The 20,495-nt window shown below is 40.2% G+C and overlaps 1 protein-coding gene across 3 annotated transcripts in view; it reads right to left on the bottom strand.

Annotated features, from left to right (window-relative positions):
* Window positions 1-15,441: 15,441 nt before the first annotated feature.
* Window positions 15,442-20,495, bottom strand: part of uso1 (USO1 vesicle transport factor) — a 49,542-nt gene continuing 44,488 nt past the window's right edge. For 2 of the 3 annotated variants that reach the window (XM_087235306.1, XM_087235307.1), the window contains 3 exons: window positions 18,527-18,622; window positions 18,218-18,433; window positions 15,442-16,398 (listed from right to left, as the gene is read on the bottom strand). In XM_087235306.1, the coding sequence (XP_087091432.1) occupies window positions 16,315-16,398; window positions 18,218-18,433; window positions 18,527-18,622 (396 nt within the window). In that variant the 3' untranslated portion in view covers window positions 15,442-16,314. The remainder of the gene's footprint in view (window positions 16,399-18,217; window positions 18,434-18,526; window positions 18,623-20,495) is intronic. The other variant, NM_200155.1, reaches the window with a different exon arrangement.

Here is a 20,495-nt window from a genome sequence, read left to right as displayed (position 1 = left end):
TCCGGAGAACAAACTTGCAAATAACACCGTTTATCTCCGGTCTACCTCCAAAAGCGGCATCTCCGAATCACATTATGTTCAAAGTTTCTCTTTTTGCTTGCTTTTGCCATTACTTTTTTGGTGGGTTTTGCCAAAGTAGAGTCATTAGCATATTCATACGGGGAAGGAGGCAGGGAGACAACTGCCTGTAATTTTCACATTCGTTTTACAGTTAGGGATCAGGTCTATTAGAGTAACCTAATAAAAATGTTTTGTTGGACACTGCACAGTAGTCTACACTATAATCAATACTATAATTTATTATTTTCATTATTATTAAAACTTAACTATACAATTGATAAAACACAAAACCTTTTTTAATGTTTGCTTTCATTTTGACATCGCTAAAAGTTCTAGTAAGAAACATCCCATTATGCTGCAGCAGTCTCACGTTAAAAATACCTTTTGAGTTTAAAAATGATTAGCCTGCGAAGTCAAGTTTACAGTGTTTTAAATTAAATAGGTAGTGCATGAGTAAAGGGGATTTGCCACATCAACCTCTCATATGCGCTGCAGGTAGGCTAAACGATGACCTTTAAAAATATATATGCAATACAAAACTTTAAACATTTATGTTTTTTGGAGTAAAACGGAAAGAAATAAGGAGTAAAATATAAATTAAACCACTGGTCTGGCACTGATACTTTATTGTTTGTAGCGAGAAGAAAAAAAAAAAGATGACAACCCGGCTGGGGAGACGGCGATAACATTGATTATCTGTTCTTCAGAAAAGATCACGACATTGTGAGGCGTTAATCATACAGCGCAGTTTGTGTTTAGGATCATTAATATAAACTAAAATTAATTCTCTCTCTAGACTTTGTTTTACTGCGCAATATGGCTTATTGCATGTACAAATCCGATTATGAAGAATGATTAAGAGCTTGCATTTTTTATTGCATCCTTTTCGCCAGTTATTTTATTTATCTTTTTTTTTTTTTAAGTGGTGAGTACATTATTTACTGGCAAAAATGTTCCTCCCGTATCATCAACAAATAAAGTAGCCTACCTAAGTTAATTGACCTTTTATGTAAAATTTAAGGAATAACTTATTACTTAATTAAATATTAATTAATAAAACATCCGTATAGACATACGCGTTCATTTTTTTTACTTTCGTTAATAAAACAACATAATACTGTTTATAAATATTGTAGTTATGTAACAAATATGGCCGACCAGACACATAATTATTTTGCTTTTTATTCCACAACCGAGCCAACTTTTGCCCAGGGAAGACTCGAAACCTGATCTTAAGGAATTTATGACCCAAAGGAATGTGCTCACAGCACAGCACAGCACAGCACAACTGAATTGAACAGGATTTTCTTAAGCTCCTTGCTTAAGACTGATGTTTTAATGTAAACTTTACTCTATGTTTAATCATGCGTTTTGCAACGTTTTCCTTGCTCCTGTATCAATATTATAGGTTTTAATACTTCTGTATACAATGTTTAACTGTACTGAAGCTAAGCAAGCTCTTAAAACTGTTCATGTTTAGTCTTGTCGTAAAGCTTACTTGCTGTACTAATTGATCGTTGACATTTTATGGTAATACGAGTGCAACATATTAGCATTTTAAGAGACTTTAACATTTCTGCCCTTATTTGCATAAAATTTGCCTATGCAAATTCCTTTGCCTCGAACAAAGCACCATAAACCCATGTTTTAAGGAAGTTAGTTTCTAATTGGTCAACTTTCCATTGAGGGTGGATCCGAACCCGCCCTATATAAGCTTGGGACCAAAGCTACGCCTCTCGCTCTTGAACCCCTCTCGCTCTTTAACCAACCTTCTCTCTGCCCTGAAGCTCTCTTGATCCCGGCTCTCTGCTTTGAAACATTTGCTTTGAAACCTCTTCAAACTCTCTGCAACTTCTTCAGAAAGAACTCCTCTCTCAACTCTCTTCTCTAAAACCTCATCATCTGCAACGACCCAAGAACGAGACCTAAGCAGAGAAACCTCCATGAAGCCAGGCAGAGACCCAGAGGGAAAGGGTTAATCGCACAGCTCGGACCTTCGTCACTTTCTTTTCGTTATTTCCCATGGAGAGTCTAGTTAAGTTAGTGCGTCGCAAAACAGTGGCCAGCACAACTGGCCCCTGTTGCCGCTTCAACTTCAAACACCGACTCACCCCACTACAACCCTCGCGAGAACAAAGGGACAACCAGCAGAACCACGTGCTCAACCAAGGGAGCTCCTTACATCACATGGACGCACGCAAGTAGATTTCAATCTCAACTGATGTAGACTAAATGCAACTCTAAAAAACCCTAGAATGGTTATATTGAATTTAAGTGTTTGGTTTCGCTTGTGTTATTAAATAGCTTTAACTTATTGAAACCGTATAATAATGATTAAATGTTACATTTTTAAGAACTTAACAAATAGCCTAAATGACACTTTAATCAGTAATAATATTAATAGTAATAATTATAAGTAAAAAAAATATTAGCCTAACGGTAACAATACAAGTCAGATGTTTCAAAAAACAGAGTACGTTCTCTCCACCTTTTGTATTCATATTTGAAATTATTTGCCAGAAAAACTGACATGTTGAATTTGCCCGGTTTAAGTGAAGAATGGGGTTATAAGGTTTCCAGCAATACACGTTCAGACGGTGTGCTTGTAGCGCAAATGCACAGATAGGCTACTTTTTCACAACCATGCAAGAGAGGGTTTCTTGCTTCTGTTCCGCCGCCCGCATTTCTTGGAAAGCAGGTTCTCTACACTGCGGAGCAGCTCGTTCTTAACTAGTTACCAAATATGTTTCTCCATTTCTCATGAATGTCTTCCATTTATCACTTTCTCTTTTGTATCTGGACAATTTTGGAAATGCCTCAGCGATATTTGACTAACTAGCTGGTCGTTTGCGTTTTTTATAAGACAGGAGTTGATTATAGCCTACGTGGCTTTTTTTCCCTCGCCGCTGTCAATCGCCACTGGCTTGCATGGTTCGGGACCCATGGAGCTATGCATCGATGGATTTGCTTTTCAGTGTTTGGACTCTTAGCAGTGAATATTAAAACACACTATAATACTTAAAAAAAAAAACCCTGCAAAAAGCTTATTCCAAATTAATTGGGATCACCTTTCTCGGTCGGAACGAATCCAAAATGTTCCCAGATGTAAGATTTTGTTTTCTAACAAGATTCATGGTTGAACTTGAATTTGCTGAATCGCGCCTAATGTTATATGCTAATAGACATGTAATACTTGGCAACATAACGGTATTTTGTCTTTTAAAGTGCGTGACATCACGTACTACCAATGGACAATGGCAATGGACAACCGCGGTGGTGACACGGTTGTCACCGTGACCGTCACAGCCCTAAGTAGGAGGTGTTGGAGGTGCTGGTGGCTGGTGTTATTGGCTGGTGAACAGTAGGAGGTGTTGGAGGTGCTGGTGGTTGATGTTACTGGCTGGTAAGTAGAAGGTGATGGAGGTGCTGGTGGTTGATGTTACTGGCTGGTAAGCAGTAGGAGGTGTTGGAGGTGCTGGTGGCCGATGTTATTGGCTGGTGAGCAGGAGGAGGTGCTAGTGGCCGATGTTACTGGCTAGTGAGCAGGAGGAGGTGTTGGAGATGCTGGTGGCCAATGTTATTGGCTGGTAAGTAGGAGGTGTTGGGAGGTGCTGGTGGCCGATGTTACTCGCTGGTAAGTAGGAGGTGTTGGAGGTGCTGGTGGCCAATGGCATTAGCTGGTGAGCAGGAGGAGGTGTTGGAGGTGCTGGTGGCCGATGTTATTGGCTGGTGAGAAGGAGGAGGTGTTAGAGGTGCTGGTGGCCGATGTTATTGGCTGGTGAGCAGGAGGAGGTGTTAGAGGTGCTGGTGGCCGATGTTGTTGGCTGGTGAGCAGGAGGAGGTGATAGAGGTGCTGGTGGCCAATGTTATTGGCTGGTGAGCAGGAGGAGGTGTTAGAGGTGCTGGTGGCCGATGTTATTGACTGGTGAGCAGGAGGAGGTGTTGGAGGTGCTGGTGGCCGATGTTATTGGCTGGTGAGAAGGAGGAGGTGTTAGAGGTGCTGGTGGCCGATGTTGTTGGCTGGTGAGCAGGAGGAGGTGATAGAGGTGCTGGTGGCCAATGTTATTGGCTGGTGAGCAGGAGGAGGTGTTAGAGGTGCTGGTGGCCGATGTTATTGACTGGTGAGCAGGAGGATGTGATAGAGGTGCTGGTGGCCAATGTTATTGGCTGGTGAGCAGGAGGAGGTGTTAGAGGTGCTGGTGGCCGATGTTGTTGGCTGGTGAGCAGGAGGAGGTGATAGAGGTGCTGGTGGCCGATGTTATTGACTGGTGAGCAGGAGGAGGTGATAGAGGTGCTGGTGGCCGATGTTATTGGCTGGTGAGCAGGAGGAGGTGTTAGAGGTGCTTGTGGCGGATGTTATTGGTTGGTGAGCAGGAGGAGGTGATAGAGGTGCTGGTGGCCGATGTTATTGACTGGTGAGCAGGAGGAGGTGATAGAGGTGCTGGTGGCCGATGTTATTGGCTGGTGAGCAGGAGGAGGTGTTAGAGGTGCTTGTGGCGGATGTTATTGGTTGGTGAGCAGGAGGAGGTGTTGGAGGTGCTGGTGGCCGATGTTATTGGCTGGTGAGCAGGAGGAAGTGTTAATGGCTGTTATTACAGAGTCTTCACTCTTTCCAATATTTTATCTCACCTTCAAGATCTAAAGAACCCTGATAATTTGCCATCATGCAGCAAGACCACATCTGATTGAGAGTGTCTGCTAAAGTAAGGGGAACAGTGGAATCCTAAATGTGGTACTCTTTAACTCGTCTGATTGCATGTTCAACAAGTATGCAAAGTCTGGCAATGGCCTGGGTTCTTTCAGTTTCCGCACAGCTAAACTGATCAAAGTGCTTATAAGGGGGGATGGTTAATTTTGCAATAACGTCCTCCAACAACTTCCCAATGAGGAAGCCTTTATCCGCCATCACCTCATCACCTTGCTCCAGTAAGCCCTTATTCCAGTAAGATTCCTGACTGCTTGGTCAACTCCTTGTCTGAAATAGCGCCAGTAAAATAGCTTTGATACAAATGTGATTGTACCACAGGGTGCCACTCCAATTAAACCTTTTAAGGTGGTATGGGACTTGTAGGCTGAGCAAGTTTCAAAGTCGAGGGTAATTGCCTCTGGGCATTCACATCTTAACTCTGTGCAGTCAATAATGATCCTCTCATTTTGGCAGTACCGCTGAAATTTCACAGGCATTGTCCGTCGCACCTGCTCCTGGGTCATCCAGATTTTAATTGATCCCAACACAAGGTACAAGTAGTTTGACCATGTTATTACAATGTGACTCACTGTAGAAGTGCTCACTTTAAACATTTCAGCCAAAACTCTCTCTCTAAGACCAACAGCAACACGCAGGCGAAACATGAAAAACTCATCAATGAGTTGCATCTTGTGCTTGGCATCACAACCTTTTCCCCTGCAGTTGAAATTCCAATCCTCTTAGCTTTGGAAAAGTACACAATATAGGATGCTGATAGCTCAATAGATCTCCGAAAAACAAAAAAGATGTTTTTGTTTGGAAACCTCGTGAAGTACTTGAAGTCTTCATCAGACACGCACCATGTATCTAGCAGGGCTCAAGAGATAGTAAGGCTTGTCACCAGTTCCTCCAGCTCCTTTATTTTTTTCCAGTGCCTTATCAACAGCACCTAATTTTTTAAAAAGTGTATACGGTAAATGTTAAACATGAAAATGTATTATTGGGGAACATTTCTCATAAAGCTAAAAAAATTGGTATTTTATTATTACAGTTTTGTGCAATTTTACAATATAAACCATGACTGTAAATACTTAATTAAATTATTGTACTGTTCAATTCAATTATTATACATTTGTTTTCAACTTTACATATCTTTGCTGTCCCCTATCAGTGTATGTGAATATTCCCCAACATTGCAATATTTGCATGTGACGTTAAATGAACTGTTTACTCCAATCTGGCAATTATTTCATAATTAACTCACCCTCAGGTTTTTCCAAGCCTGTATTTATTTATTTATTTGTCTGAACACTACAGAAGAATTGGGTATTTTGAAGAATGTCAGTAAACAAATAGACATTAAATCCGATTTACTACTATAATTGATGCATTACTGACATTCTTACAAATTTGCCTTTGTGGAAAAACTGGGCATGAGTATATAATGACGATTTTAATTCTGAACTATGCCTTTAATTAAAATGCCTGAAATGAGTGGTTCAGGTAGTTTAAAGCAGAAATGACGAAAATGTTATAAGTAAGGTTAAATGTACTAATGGTAAGTTACGCATTTTAGCTGGAATTACTAAAATAGTAAAGTAACGTTTATGCAACACATTACCAATGCTCCACGACATAACTATGCTAGTAATTTCATATTGCTAAATATAATGTAATATACTTTCTGTTTAACTAACAATTAATTACTGTGATATCACTCTTGACGGTGGCGTTTTTAAAATTTTTGTATTAATGTGCTGCTGCACTCACCCGGAGAAGGGTGGCTGTTGTTATCGTGCCCCTGCCCCTGCAGTGCCACATCAACACACTCCATTTCAACGGATTTCTTCCACTGCTCATAGCTGACCGTGTTTTTCGCAGTCCTCGTCTGGCGCGATTTAACCTCTCCATAGTTGTTCCATGAAAACTTTGAAGGCACAGCCTGTGGTGTAAGAAATTTGCGACCGGACTGTGGATGGACGCGAACTTCATCCTCCGTTAAATGCAGAGCACACACAAAAGTGCTGCCCTTCCTCACAGTTAACTAAATTCCACCCCTCATCTCTCCAAATAGCTCAAATCCAACGCCTCTTAATAGTTTAATTGCTGGGAAAGCTATGAAATGACAAATATGGTTGTTTCTTTTTGGAAATAGAACAAAAACGTACGCTGCAAGATTGGTTACTTTTATTCTTCTACCGGAACAAAGTTTTCCCTACTTCCGGTCTCGATCGCCATTTAAAAAAAAAAAAAACTTAAATGGTTTTCTGCAATGTTTTCTCAAACAGTTTGAGTTAACTAATTGGGTTTACAGAGTATGTAATGTCCTCTTGCATTTATTGACTGATTAAAGATGAAGCAATTTTCTCTGGAATATATTTCTGGTGAATTTGAAGAGGGCAGTCTTGTTCTTGGCTGTATAATGTAAATAGATACATGTCAGAAGGAGCCCACTTGCCCCCAAAATAGATCCAGTAGATCTGTCATAGACCATGGCTTTAACAACCATGTTTAATTATAAATTAAACTTAATAAATAATACATACATAATAAATATATAATAAATTATACATAATAAATTATATATTTAATTAAACATAGTATATAAACTGAATATACTAAGTTATACACACATATATTATTTGTGTTGATATCAGCAAATGTTTAGAGTATTGGTAACTTAAACATTTTAAGTTCAGTTATCAAATCGAGTTCAGTTAATAGAACAAATTAAGTCCAATTAGAACTATATAGCTACTCAAATGGCTTGGTATTGCTTCAAACATTAGATTTAAGCAAACACAAAAATATAATTAATCAATTCACAACTCATTAGGTTTGAGTTCTGCTTAATATAATCAGTTTATGAGTTACCATAACTCATTTTCATTAGGTCAAAGTAGCGTTTTTTTAAATTCTATGTTAAACTAACTTATTTCATTTGGTGATTTTCACTGTCAGGTTTTACATTGTAGAGCTGCCAGCAATCAACTTAAATAACTAATATCAAAATGTATTTTTTTTTTGTGCACAAACATTGCACTCCACTTACCATTAGGAAATTAAAGTGACGCAACTGAATGCTATTCAACCTATTATAGCATTGAATACCAATATCATCTTTTTTTACAATGCAGCCGATTCATTCTTAAATTTAAGGGTTAGTTCACCCAAAAAAAATAAAAACCTGTTATTAATTACTTACCCCCATCATATCGTTTCAGACATTCATTAATTACCGGAAAACAAATTAAGATACTTTGTATAGCCATATATGATATACTCATACAAAATGCGCACCCTGATATGGGACACAATACTTTTTAGGCGAACAGTAATTTTTTACAGTTTGGTGCACAAAATTGTTTGTAGATCTTTGTATGAATATTGTTAAACTACTTGTGACAATTTATGTCTTTAGAGGGTCAGAGAACTCACTGATTTCATCTGAAATGTCTTAATCTGTGTCCCAAAGGTGAACAGAAGCCTCACAGGATTGAAATGACAATAATAACATGAATGATCTAATCCTTTAAACACAGCAAAGTGTTGCTCAGAAAACCACAACAATTCTGCTGTGGATTTATTTGAAAGTACTTTCACAAAAACATTGTTGGCTATTGTGTGTTTACAATCATGTTTATTTCTGTGAAAATGTCTCACAGGCTCTTGTGATGTTGCTTTTTTGGGGGAGAAATTAGACATGAACCGAGACCATAACATAACTCGTAAGATGCTTTGGATAAAAGGATCTGCGAAATGAATAAGTGTAAAATGTAATTGAGACCAAGACCAATCTCTAGCACAACAAAACCAGTGTGCATAGTGTAACTGAGGTTTTAATTTAACACTGATTCGGGTGTATCTGAATCCCTGCAGACAGTCGGTCAGAACTGTTTACTGTCATCTATAAGAAATTCACTCAGACTCCATTTCTTAGTCGAACATTTACTGATGATAAGTTGTGTTAATTTGCATGCAACGTGAGCAGAAAAGCAGATAACTTTAACTTTGCAGTGATTTCAGTTTGGGCTCTTTGTCTGCTCTGCACACCTGCTTCTCTTCCTTCTCTAAGTCTCACCCATTAAAGTGACGATGCACTTGCGTATCAGTCAGCAAGAGAATGTTCCAGAAGCCTTTTGAACAGCCGCCCCCGAATTCAATAATTGAATTTGCACATTTACAAAAGGTTCTTTCCTTAAAGTGGATCAATCTTCAACAAGGGTTGGCAGCTTAACTAAACGTGCTACGGGTCGGGTATATGTTTTCCTTCCAACTTGTACAGTGGCTGATCTTACTCTGTCATCAGCTCCTGGATGTACTTGCTCAATTTTCCCCACTGGCCATAGAGCTCGAGGGAGCTGAGGATCGACAATCATCACTACTTCGCCAACCTGCAGGTTTTCCTTTTCTGCTTTCCATTTCTGCCGAACTTGGAGACTGGGCAGGTAGTACTTAATAAAATGCCTCCAGAAGTGGTCGGCTAACAGCTGGCTGTGTCTCCAGCGGCGTCGGCTCATCACTCCAGAGTCCTGATACACTACCTGGGGCAGTAAGGCATCTCTGCGGCCAATGAGGAAGCAGTTGGGAGTGATTGGATCTACATCAGAAATGTCTGATGATGTGTAGCTGAGCGGTTTTGAGTTAAGTACTCCTTCAATCTCAGTTAAGACTGTTCTCAAAACTTCCTCTGTCACAGTCTGTGCCCCTAGTGTAACTTGGAGAGCTGCTTTAATTGAACGTATTTCTCTCTCCCAGCATCCCCCGAAGTGGGGTGCTCCCAGTGGATTGAAGACAAACTTAATTTGTTGGGAGGCAAGATGACTTTAGAGCTCGCTGTGCAAGGCGCCAAGAGATTCCTTCAACTCTCGTTCTCCACCTTTGAAGTTAGTGCCTTGATCACTTAGTAACTCGTATGGCTTTCCTCGTCGAGCGATAAAACGTCTTAAGGCCATTAGGAAGGAATCAGAATCTATACTGGTCAAAAGATCTATATACACTGCCCTGGTCGTGAGGCACTTGAATATTATGCCCCACCTCTTCTCATTTCTCCGTCCAATCTTAATCAGGTAAGGTCCAAAGCAATCCATCCCTGTTGAGAAGAAGGCAGGTTTAAAGAGCTGTTGTCTTGCAAGTGGCAAGTCTGCCATCAGGGGAACTTCTTGTTTACCTTTCCATCTACGACACTCTGCACATTGATGCTGATGTCTCCAAACTGCTTTACGTCCTTGTAACACCCAATATGTTCTCCTCATCTCTGCGAACACTCGTTGTGATTCAGGGTGATGTAGCTTCTCATCATAATCCTTAATAATGAGTTTAGTTACAGGATGGTGGGAGTCAAGGACTATGGGGTGAATACAGTCCAGCTCTGCTTCTGTGCTATGTCTTAAACGACCACCTACCCGAATGAGACCAGTGATAGGGTCAAGTTCGGGAGAGAGAGAGGCCAATCGGCTTGTACCTGATACTGGTTTCCCGGACTTTAGTTGGGCCATCTCAGTAGGGAAGGAATCAGTTTGGATTTGACAAAGAACAATTTGTTCCAGTTTTCTTTGTTCATCAGCACATGTAATGTTGGCCGCCCCGTATAGCTGCTGATTACACGCTTTTATGAACTCAGTCATTGTCTCATACTGCTGTGGATTTGGCAAGGGTGTGAATGTAATTGCTCCACAAAACACAGCTGGCCATAGTTCGTGCTTCTGCTCTTCAGCAAGCAAGGATGGCTGCTCTGGCCAAGTCTCTACAGGCAACTTAAGAAATAAGGGGCCTTGATTCCACTGGTTACATTTGACTAGGTCACACAGCTTTTTTCCTCTTGTGATACTATCCGCAGGATTGTCCTCTGATCGTAGGTATCGCCAGCTTGCAGAAGCTGTGAGTTCTTGAATTTCCGCTATTCGTGTTCCCACAAACACCTTGTAACGACAAGAACTTGACAATAACCAGGTAAGTACAGTCGTGGAGTCTGACCAGAGGGTTAAGGAACAGATGGGTAATGTGAGCTCTGTGACTAAGACCTTGGAGAGCTGGGCACCACTTAGAGCTGCACACAGTTCAAGGCGAGGTATAGACTGTTGCTTTTGGGGAACAACACGTGACCTGGCTGCTAGAAAGGCAACTTCAACCTGTCCTTCTGTGCTTTCTGTCCTCAAATAGGCCACAGACCCATAAGCCTTCTCCGACGCGTCACAGAATACATGTACATCTCGTCTGCTAGTTGGTACATCTATGTCTGGACTGGAGTAGCATCTTGGCAGTGTTATCTTGTCTAGCTCACACAACTCTTTCTCCCATGAATTCCATAAACCGAGCAGATCTTCAGGCAGTTGTGGATCGTCCCAATCACGCTTTTTATCCAATAGACGCTGCACCAGTAATTTTGCTCTTGTGGTGTAGGGGATAATATAGCCAAGGGGATCGTATTGGCTGGCCAGGATAGAATAAATGCTGCGCATGGTTACTTTAGTACAGTTCACTTCCCTTTGCTTGTAGTGCAAAGTGTCTGACTGACAGCGTTAGAGCATTCCCAGGGTAGATTCCTGGGTATCTTGCAGTCCCTGACTAAGCCAGAGCTCACAGTTATTCGATCTTCTATCACAGGGAAGGTGAGCGACCACTGTTGGACAATTGCTGGCCCACTGACGCAGTTCAAAGCCTCCTTCATTCAATAGGGCACAGAGCTGATCAACAAGATCTTTGGCTGCATCTTTGGAGGGGAGACTGTAAAGACAGTTGTCAACATAGAATGACTTTTCGATCACTTCCCTCACCTGATCTCCGGGTTGACTGTGGTCTTGTACGTGTTTTTGGAGAGCAAATGTGGCACAGCAGGGACTGCAAGTAGTCCCAAAGGGAAGTACCTGCCACTCATACACTTCTGGGGCTTGATCTACAGCAATGTCTCTCCACAAGAACCGAAGCAAGGATTTGTCTTCCGGGAGCAGCCTCACCTGATGAAACATCCCTCGTATGTCGCTACTCAGAGCTGTTGAGTGTTCACGGAATCGCAGTAACACTGCTAGCAAGGTGGGGCTCAAAGTGGGACCTGGTAGTAGCAACGTATTTAAATTTTGTCCCTCATACTGAAATGAGCAATTGTACACAACACGATTCTTGCCATTGTGGGTGACCATATGGTGTGGGATGTACCATGATTCTGCTGATTTCTCAGCTTCACCTGGTTGTAGTTTCTCCACATAACCAGCATTCTTGAGTCTCTCAATTTCAGCTTTGTAAGCACATGCCTGATCAGGTGTTTTCATCAGCTTACGTTCAATGCTTCTGAGCTGTGGCAGTACAGCTTCTTTAGGCATGTGCAGAGTCGGCATATGTTGTACACGCAGCAGTGGTGTTGCATATCGCATAATTCCATCCACATTAACTCTTACAGTTTTCTCTTGTAGGAGTCTGATGGCCTCATGATCAAGTTTTGACTTGAGTATTGCGACCATGCTTAATCTCGTGTGTTGGGCCTTGTAGTGTCCAGCCTAGTCAAGTTCGTACAGCAGCGGGTCCACCTGGAGGGCCTAGATGAACAGGCTAAATTGGGGTCACCAAGTGTGGACATTCTGAGCCAATGAGCAGTACAGGCTGTACTCTGTCTATTTGCTGCAAGGGTAGCCCTGCTAAATGGCAGTACCTCTTTTGGAGGGAAGCAACGGGGTGAGATTGTTTGGCCAGTCCAAGTCTTTCTGCTGTAAAAGCACCTTGAATGGAGAATTTTTTGTGTTTGTTACTGACAGGGGACACTGTGAATGAGACTGCCGCCCCGTGAAGAACCTGTTGGTCCTGCCTCACCGTCCGCAGTATTAGGTCCTCTGGCTGCCCTTTCAGATTTAATTCCTGTGCTGCGGTATGGAGCAGGATGGTCCTCTCCGACCCGTCGTCCAAAACAGCATATGCCTCAATGGATTTGTCTCCATTGGTAATGATGACTTTGCTCACCTTCAGAAGTACTTTACGGCTATAAACTGGGCGGTCAACATATAGGACATCCTTGGTGGTGTTAACTAGACAGGAGTTCTCTTTAGTGGCTGTTTCAGTGAAATCTACAGTTCGTTCATTTACGTCATGCAATATGCATAGGTGTCTCCTGTTGCAAGTCTTACAGGGGGATTTCAGGGTGCATTTTGAGGCATGATGGCTGCGTCCGCAACACCAACATCGATTGTTTTTCCGAATCCAGGACTCTTTCTGCTCTTTGGTAAGGTCTTTGAAATTAGCACACCCATTCAAGAAGTGATTGGTATTGTCACAGTAGGGGCAATATGCACTTAACCGTCCTTTAAACCTGGCAGATTTAGGTGTCACCTCTGAGGCTTGTGGTTGGCTTATTCTCCCACTCATGGGTTTCTCTGTGCCTAGCAGGATGGTTGTGGGTTTCCTGGCAGCCTTAGGATTACGATACTCCAGCCTTTTCTTGTTGCTGGGGCCTGGTGTGAAACCTGAAGTTTTGGCGCCATCATCCTGAACTTGTAGCTCATACTCTAGCCAGTTAGAGAAATCGATGAGGGTTGGTATGGCTACTCTCATAGGCTGTATATATTTCTTGAAACTAGTTCTCAGCTCATGAGGGAGTTTGCTTTGCAGTCTTGAAACGTGACCCACAGTTCAGTTCAACATTACCTTCAGGACCCAGCTGTTCTAGCATGCTCACCAGAGAACGCACTCGAAGTGCAAACAGCTTGAATGCTTCAACATCTCCAGTTCTGATATTGGGGCCATCCATGACTAAGCGATGTTCTGCAGGACCAGCTTGTGTGGCTGACCATACAAGTTAATGAGAGCTTGCATAGTGTCCGTATAAGGGTGTGTTGAGTTGCAATAAGAGTCTGCTACCAGCAATGCCTCCTCTAACTGTAGATGATCTGTGAGGATTTGATATCGGAAACGTTCAGATGCATCACTGGGTAGGAGATTCTCTAAAGCCATGCTCAACCTTGAAAACTCTCGTGGATCCGATGTTAATAAGAACGGAATAGAAGGCTTAGGTCCTCGGTATGTTCTCTCTTGAGAGTATGGCACTGCAGATGGAGGCACAATCCCTGAATGCTGCATATGGTAGGATTCTCGTTGGTCTGAGTGTGAGGGATAATTCTCTCTGGGCTCATAGTAGTGGATGGGTTCACTATGTGGATGAGGCTGAAGATGAGGAGCTAGTCTTGGATTAGGGGTACGATACCTTGGCAGTGCTTGGGGCTGCTCTACTGGTTATAGGAGAGACATTGCAATCTCTCATCTGCTCTGTTATCTGCTTAATCTGCCCAGAGGGGTACTGGGGGAAATCGTTGCTTTGTGTGGGGGACAGAGGCTGGCTATGAACTGTTAGAGCTGGTAACCGAGCGACTGGCTTATGCTGAATGGCTACGTTTGAGGCTAGCTGCTGGATCTCTTGCTTCATTACACTATTCTCCTCTTTAAGACCCCTTAATGCACTTAAAACCTCTAGCATGTGTCGGATGCAGCTACGAAGCTCATCATTCTCTTGTTGCATCTCCTCCCAGGCTGACTGCTGCGACTGATGATACTGTTCATCCTCTTCTCTCTGTAACACTCCCTGTGTACTTTGCCATTCATCCTGTAGCACCAGATCACTGGTTGGTGAACGTTGACTTATAGGTGTGGAGGCATGAGACTCACGTTCAGTAGACAATAGAGCATATTCTGCATTAACTTCTTCATCACTTGAATATGTAAGTTGCTGGCATCCCCTCTCAGATCCAGTCATACGTACTTGGAAGTCTGCTAGATATGCAGGAGGCTTTATATGTCTTCTGGGGCGAACAGCTGGAGGCTCTTGCTATTTATTCAGCATCCGGCTCGAAGGACCACTTTGTAACTGAGGTTTTAATTTAACACTGATTCGGGTGTATCTGAATCCCTGCAGACAGTCGGTCAGAACTGTTTACTGTCATCTATAAGAAATTCACTCAGACTCCATTTCTCAGTCGAACATTTACTGATGATAACTTGTGTTAATCTGCATGCAACGTGAGCAGAAAAGCAGATAACTTTAACTTTGCAGTGATTTCAGTTCGGGCTCTTTGTCTGCTCTGCACACCTGCTTCTCTTCCTTCTCCAAGTCCCGCCCATTAAAGTGACGATGCACTTGCATATCAGTCAGCAAGAGAATGTTCCAGAAGCCTTTTGAACACATAGGCATGTTAATATAGCATTTTTTTTACACTGTACAATTACTGTTTTTAGGTTGGGATGGAGGTAAAGATTAATAAAATACAGTTAGTGGTTGCTTTAATAATATAATATTAACTTAATATAAATATATATACCTTCTAGTAACAACCGTGTGCACATTAGCAACTGTTCTTTAAAGGGCCATTAAAAATAACAACACCAAATTTATTTGCAGGTTTCAATGTGTAAATGTTGAGTCACAACATGCACACATGCAGTTGGTGCTCTGTTAGTCCCGCTCTCTTATTCAGTTTTGACATTCACAAGATATTAAGACATTGCTGAAAAAAAGAGAACATCTTTAAAGAAATACAATACATCTTTCTGAAAATACCTAATTTATTTATTGTGCAAGTCCTCAAACTTAATATGAAGTATGAAATATGTTATGGGTGTTAAAGGTTAGAAGTTTTTGTTAATTGTCAGATTTGGCTGTATATGTAACAACAATACCCACTGTAATAGAATTATAACAGACGTTTAAGAGCAAAACATCACAGTCAAGTATTTATATAGTTTATTGTGAGGCTCATCCATAAATTATCCAATGGCTAAATCAAACTATGCCAAAAAAAGCTCTCCAGTTTTAGAGGAACCTGAAGGTGTACAATCCCAGCATTCAGCGGGACTTCAGCAGTGTCATGTTGAAGAGCAGCACATGGGAAAACAAGGTGGCAGATGTGAGCACAACTCAATACAACGTAGGTTGAATGTGTTTGTGACTTTTGAGTGAATGATGATGATGATAATAGCGGAACAATTCTGAAAGCTACAAACGTGGAGGAACCGCTGAAAGAACAATAAATATTTAACAGCTGTGTGACCAGGCAGCAATCTAACGCAAAAGAGGAAGTGGACATAACTTGAATGAGATGTTACACAGAGCTCACTGTGCACCTGAGCAGAGAAGGCATGTCTTGTACAATCCATTCGCCGATCCATTCATAACACTCCCACCAGTTTTTAAGCAGTACAGAAACACAGACTAATCTTTTTCCATGGGATCTTCTCTTTATTGTCTCCTCTCCATCATTAGTGCAAAGATCTCTTCAGAATCTTCTATTGCGTGCGACCAGGACATAAGCTTTGGGAATGTGGATCAAAAATAAAGTATTCACTTGTGTTTATTATCTGAACAAACACTTGCGCTTCTTTGAAATGAAACGGGTCCAGTTCACCATGCTGGCAAAATGTAATCCTCTCTAAAAATTAAAATACAGGTCTGAAGAAATGAAAGAAAAATGTTATTCTTCTAAAAATCAGAAGATCAGTTCTACTGTCCAAGACCTTTTCTCTCTATTTGTGTAAGTGACATGTTAACATTAGCAGTCATTCACTTCCACTATGAATTTAATCCTTTTTTTTTATTATTCATCACACTCTTCTTCCTCCTCTTCTTCATCGTCATCCTCAAACTGGTCTCTTGAATCCAGTTCATCCTCATCTTCAATCTGCAAGCAGGACAAAATAATGTCAAAACCTAATACATATAGTAAGGTTATTTTCAAAATACAGCATTATATGAATATAGACCCCCTAGTTTTTCATATTTTTTTGTGCGATTTTTCACGATAAACATTACTGATTTTGTGGTGGTAATTTCCAGACATATGCGGACAATTTTTTGATTAAAAATATATATAAATATAAAAATTCACATTAACAAAATCCGTTAGGGCTTCTTTTACAGTAATACACCTAAAACACAGATTGCCGTAAAAACCTGTGAATGGCAAGCAAGTGTTTTCTCTTGTCAACGGCAGGAAAAGAGTTCAGCTAAATCATTTATTGATTTGATGCACATCATAATAGACTACCAGCCATACATGTAAAGAAAACTGTTCTTCAATTCAGTCACATTCAGTGGCCGTCATTCTTGAACCAATCTCCATCATTGTAAGCTCAGAGTATATGCAGGAATTTCAATACCTTTTAGGACTTTTTAAAGACCTTCTCAGAATATTTAAGACCTCATCACCACTTCAAGTTCTTATCAGTAGCAAACCTTTAACTTAATAAACAGTTTTAGTTAAATAAATTAATGGAGCACAACCATGCAACAAAACTCAGATAAGATTGGAAGAAACAAAGCTTGAAAGAATAAATTATGCGGTTGTTTTCAGCGACAGGCTTCAGCCACTGGGTATACCTTGTCTTTCTCCAACCAGGAGTACACACTTTCCTATTTTGCCGTCTGTTTCGCTCTATGGTTTCACTACATGTGGAGAGTGTCACATCACCTTCCCTCGTTTGTCGCAAATTACGTGACATCACGCGGATGGAGGAGCATGGCTGGACGCGCCCCAGCCTGAACCAATTGTGTGGACTGAGCATGCCGTTGTTAACATTAGGAGGAAAATAAATATATTTATGCTTTATTGGAGTCAAACACTTTGGACAACGCTTGAAAAAAAATTTAAAAAGCGTTTTAAAACCTTTTAAGGGCCTTAATTTTCTCATAAATGATTTATCAGCTTTTAATACTTTTTAAGACCCCGTGGACACCCTGAAGCTGCTTGCTGTTCTGTTTGTTCCATTGCTCTGTCTCTTAGATGTTTGCTCCCACTTTCTTTTGCAGTCTGAAACTCGTTAAACGCAAAATACGCCCAATTCTCGCTATGTTATTCATTTGATTTGCACCACAGGATGTCTAATCGCATCTTTGCATTGACTTCACATGTAAATCACTCACTCACTGCACAGGCTGCAAAACAATTCCACTCCCACCCAACCACCTCCATGTGATGTTTAGATTGTGAGAGCGCAGGTGAGACATAATGTTTCGAGACAATCAAATACATCAATATGCTCAGTATGCTAAGTCATGTAAAACAAATAATTGCAAACTGAAATAAATATAATTTGATTATATGTAGAGGAGTCAAAATTAATTCTTCGGTGCACCGTGATGCAGACACGACAATTTGGCATCGGATATCAGTTCAGCATATCGTCAATGCACCATGATGCACTGAGATATCGAATTGAACCGAATCGATGGCATGATAATAGTAACTGCACCAAACCATGAGACCATCGTAGATTAACTCCTCTAATTATATGGTTTGGAATTGGATGTTTTATGTGATTATATTTACATTTTTTGAGATTATGTTGTGGTTAAATTAAGAATTTTGTAGGATAAAAAAAAAATTGCGACTTTTTGTTGATTTTGCATTGGATTAAGCAATAGCAAAAAAAACATGAAAAACTAGGGGGTTTGATGTTGTGAGTAAAATTATACTCTGAAGAGTCACAAAGCAAATGTACCGGCTCTCCCAAGTCTTTGAGTCTCTGTTTGAGGTTCAAAATCTTCTGGTCCTGGTCAGCAAGGAGCATGAGAAGATCATCTTGTTCTTTTTTGGACTCCTGCACCTCCTGCTGTAACTTGTTTTTCTCTGCCTGCAAGATGGCGGATGTGCTTGTGGCCGAAGCAAGGTCTTTCTCCATCGATTCTTTACTCTCCAGAAGAGTTTTAACTTCACCCTGAAAGACAGCAAGGGGGAGAGAGAAAACACAGAGCGTGGTTTAAAGGTAAATTATGTAACAGAAATCAGTAAGAAAGTGAATGATGTTCACCTTGAGCTTCTGGTTCTCTGTTGTCTGAGCAGACAGTCTGCTCTCCAACTCTGCAATCTTCTCTTTATAGACGCTTTCTTCTGCTGGGACCGCAACCTAAAAGAAAGATCACTCGTATTCAGATCACATTCATATTTGTATTCGGGAAGGGCTCAAGTAAACGCTGCTAAATCTTTTAAATCTTGAAGATTTCTATACTGCTATTTCTGTAAGAAATAAAAAGATTTCGATTTACACATTTTTAGAAAGTAAATATTGAGTATAATTTATTTAATAATATAAATCATCTATTATTCCCCACAGTGCAATTTTATATGAATTACATTACATTATTAATAATTAATACACTGCCTTCATTCCCTTTTAATAATATCCTATACTATTATGCATACAGCACACCTGCATTTACAAACCTATTTTATTTATGTACACATATGCCTAATTTACTCTTCTTATTTCAAGTATCTTCATTTTTTATTTAATTAACAGTTTGTCAGCAAATTTCTTGTGCAAGTAAATATACTTGGCAATCAATCTCTTTCTGATTCAGAATAGTTCTTGTGTGCAGATTGGGAACAATATAGCTGACATTCCAATGATGGGTGTGTAAGAGGTTTTTGTCATTTTTGTAATTGCTTACCAAAAAAAAAAAAAAAAAATTCCAAACACATCTAGACATTCCAAAAACATTCACTGCATGATTAACCTGTTTAAATAAAGTATAAATCAAGTCAAGCATACAACTTATGAAAAAGACGTACATCGCAGTATAGGTTTTTTGTGTTTTTATGACATTGTACGGTTAAGTACTATCACACAAGTGTCTAGCTGATTTTACAGTTAAGACTGAGTATTAAAGACACAAAATGTATGACTTTAAATAAAGATTAAATTATCTAAAAAACACTAGAACTGTGTTTTATATATTTTTGCTGGCTTGTGTACTTACATTGTCCCAAATGTTTTAAATCTGTAATGTTCAAATCCAGAGAAATAAACTCTTTTCTCAGGGCACGCGTTGCAGATTTGCAACAGTTAAAAATTAACTACCTTATTACTCCAGATACATATTTGATGAGTTTTTTTTTTACTCAGAAGTACCACTGCAGGACTTGGTTGTCCATTAGCAACAAACAGTTTCCCCACTTGCACACCAGATGACACAAAAGACAAAAACTGTTTCTTGGAGTACCACATGACAAAGTGACTTGGAAACATGACCTACTCAATGAGGATTTGAGATATTGGATTTGGATCCCATATTGTTTTTGTTGTTGTTCTGCCACTGAAAAGTTTTTTGTTACATTGTTTGAAAAGTTGTATATAAAAAGTTATTGTTCATATCACATTCAGTCGTCAGTGTCTAATTACCACACTGGGCCAATGTTGCAAATCTGCAACATCCCAGAATGCCTTGCATGTGAAGGTCTCTCTAAAAAAAAGTCAGGATTCTATTGTACTACCCCATATGATAATTTTCCCCAAATATCAGATTTTTCCTGTTTCTAAAACTTAATTTGAGCCTGAGAGGGTAAACTAGTGACACAGACCGTGTCCTGTGTAACCATGCTAATGACATCATACATGCTTGATTTCCTGTTTGGATTTATAGAAACTGCAAAACACCAAGGAAGCTTTAATATGCTGTGCATTTTAGTTGTTATTATTTTATTATTAACAGAAGCTTACAATGATTTTAGTAGGATAAAACAGCTCTGCTTCTTTCCCGCATAATCATGACCCAATTATAATCATCAACTCAACAGCTTTTAGCCTGAAATTCATTGCATGCTGAGTCTAAACCTTTCATTAGAAATTTTCACATGTTAAAAAATAAAAATCGCATCTGTACGAAGTGTTTGGAGAGGTGTTCTGACATTTCAGAGCCACCGTACACCGTGAAAGCCAAAATTTATAATGCAGCACTTTATGACAAACTAAGTACGTAATATTAAGGCAGAATGTGGCA

The sequence above is a fragment of the Danio rerio genome, chromosome 1 (genome assembly GCF_052040795.2).
Source record: "Danio rerio strain M-AB ecotype USA chromosome 1, GRCz13ab, whole genome shotgun sequence".
NCBI lineage: Eukaryota > Metazoa > Chordata > Actinopteri > Cypriniformes > Danionidae > Danio > Danio rerio.
This window is presented reverse-complemented; position numbering and strand designations above follow the sequence as displayed.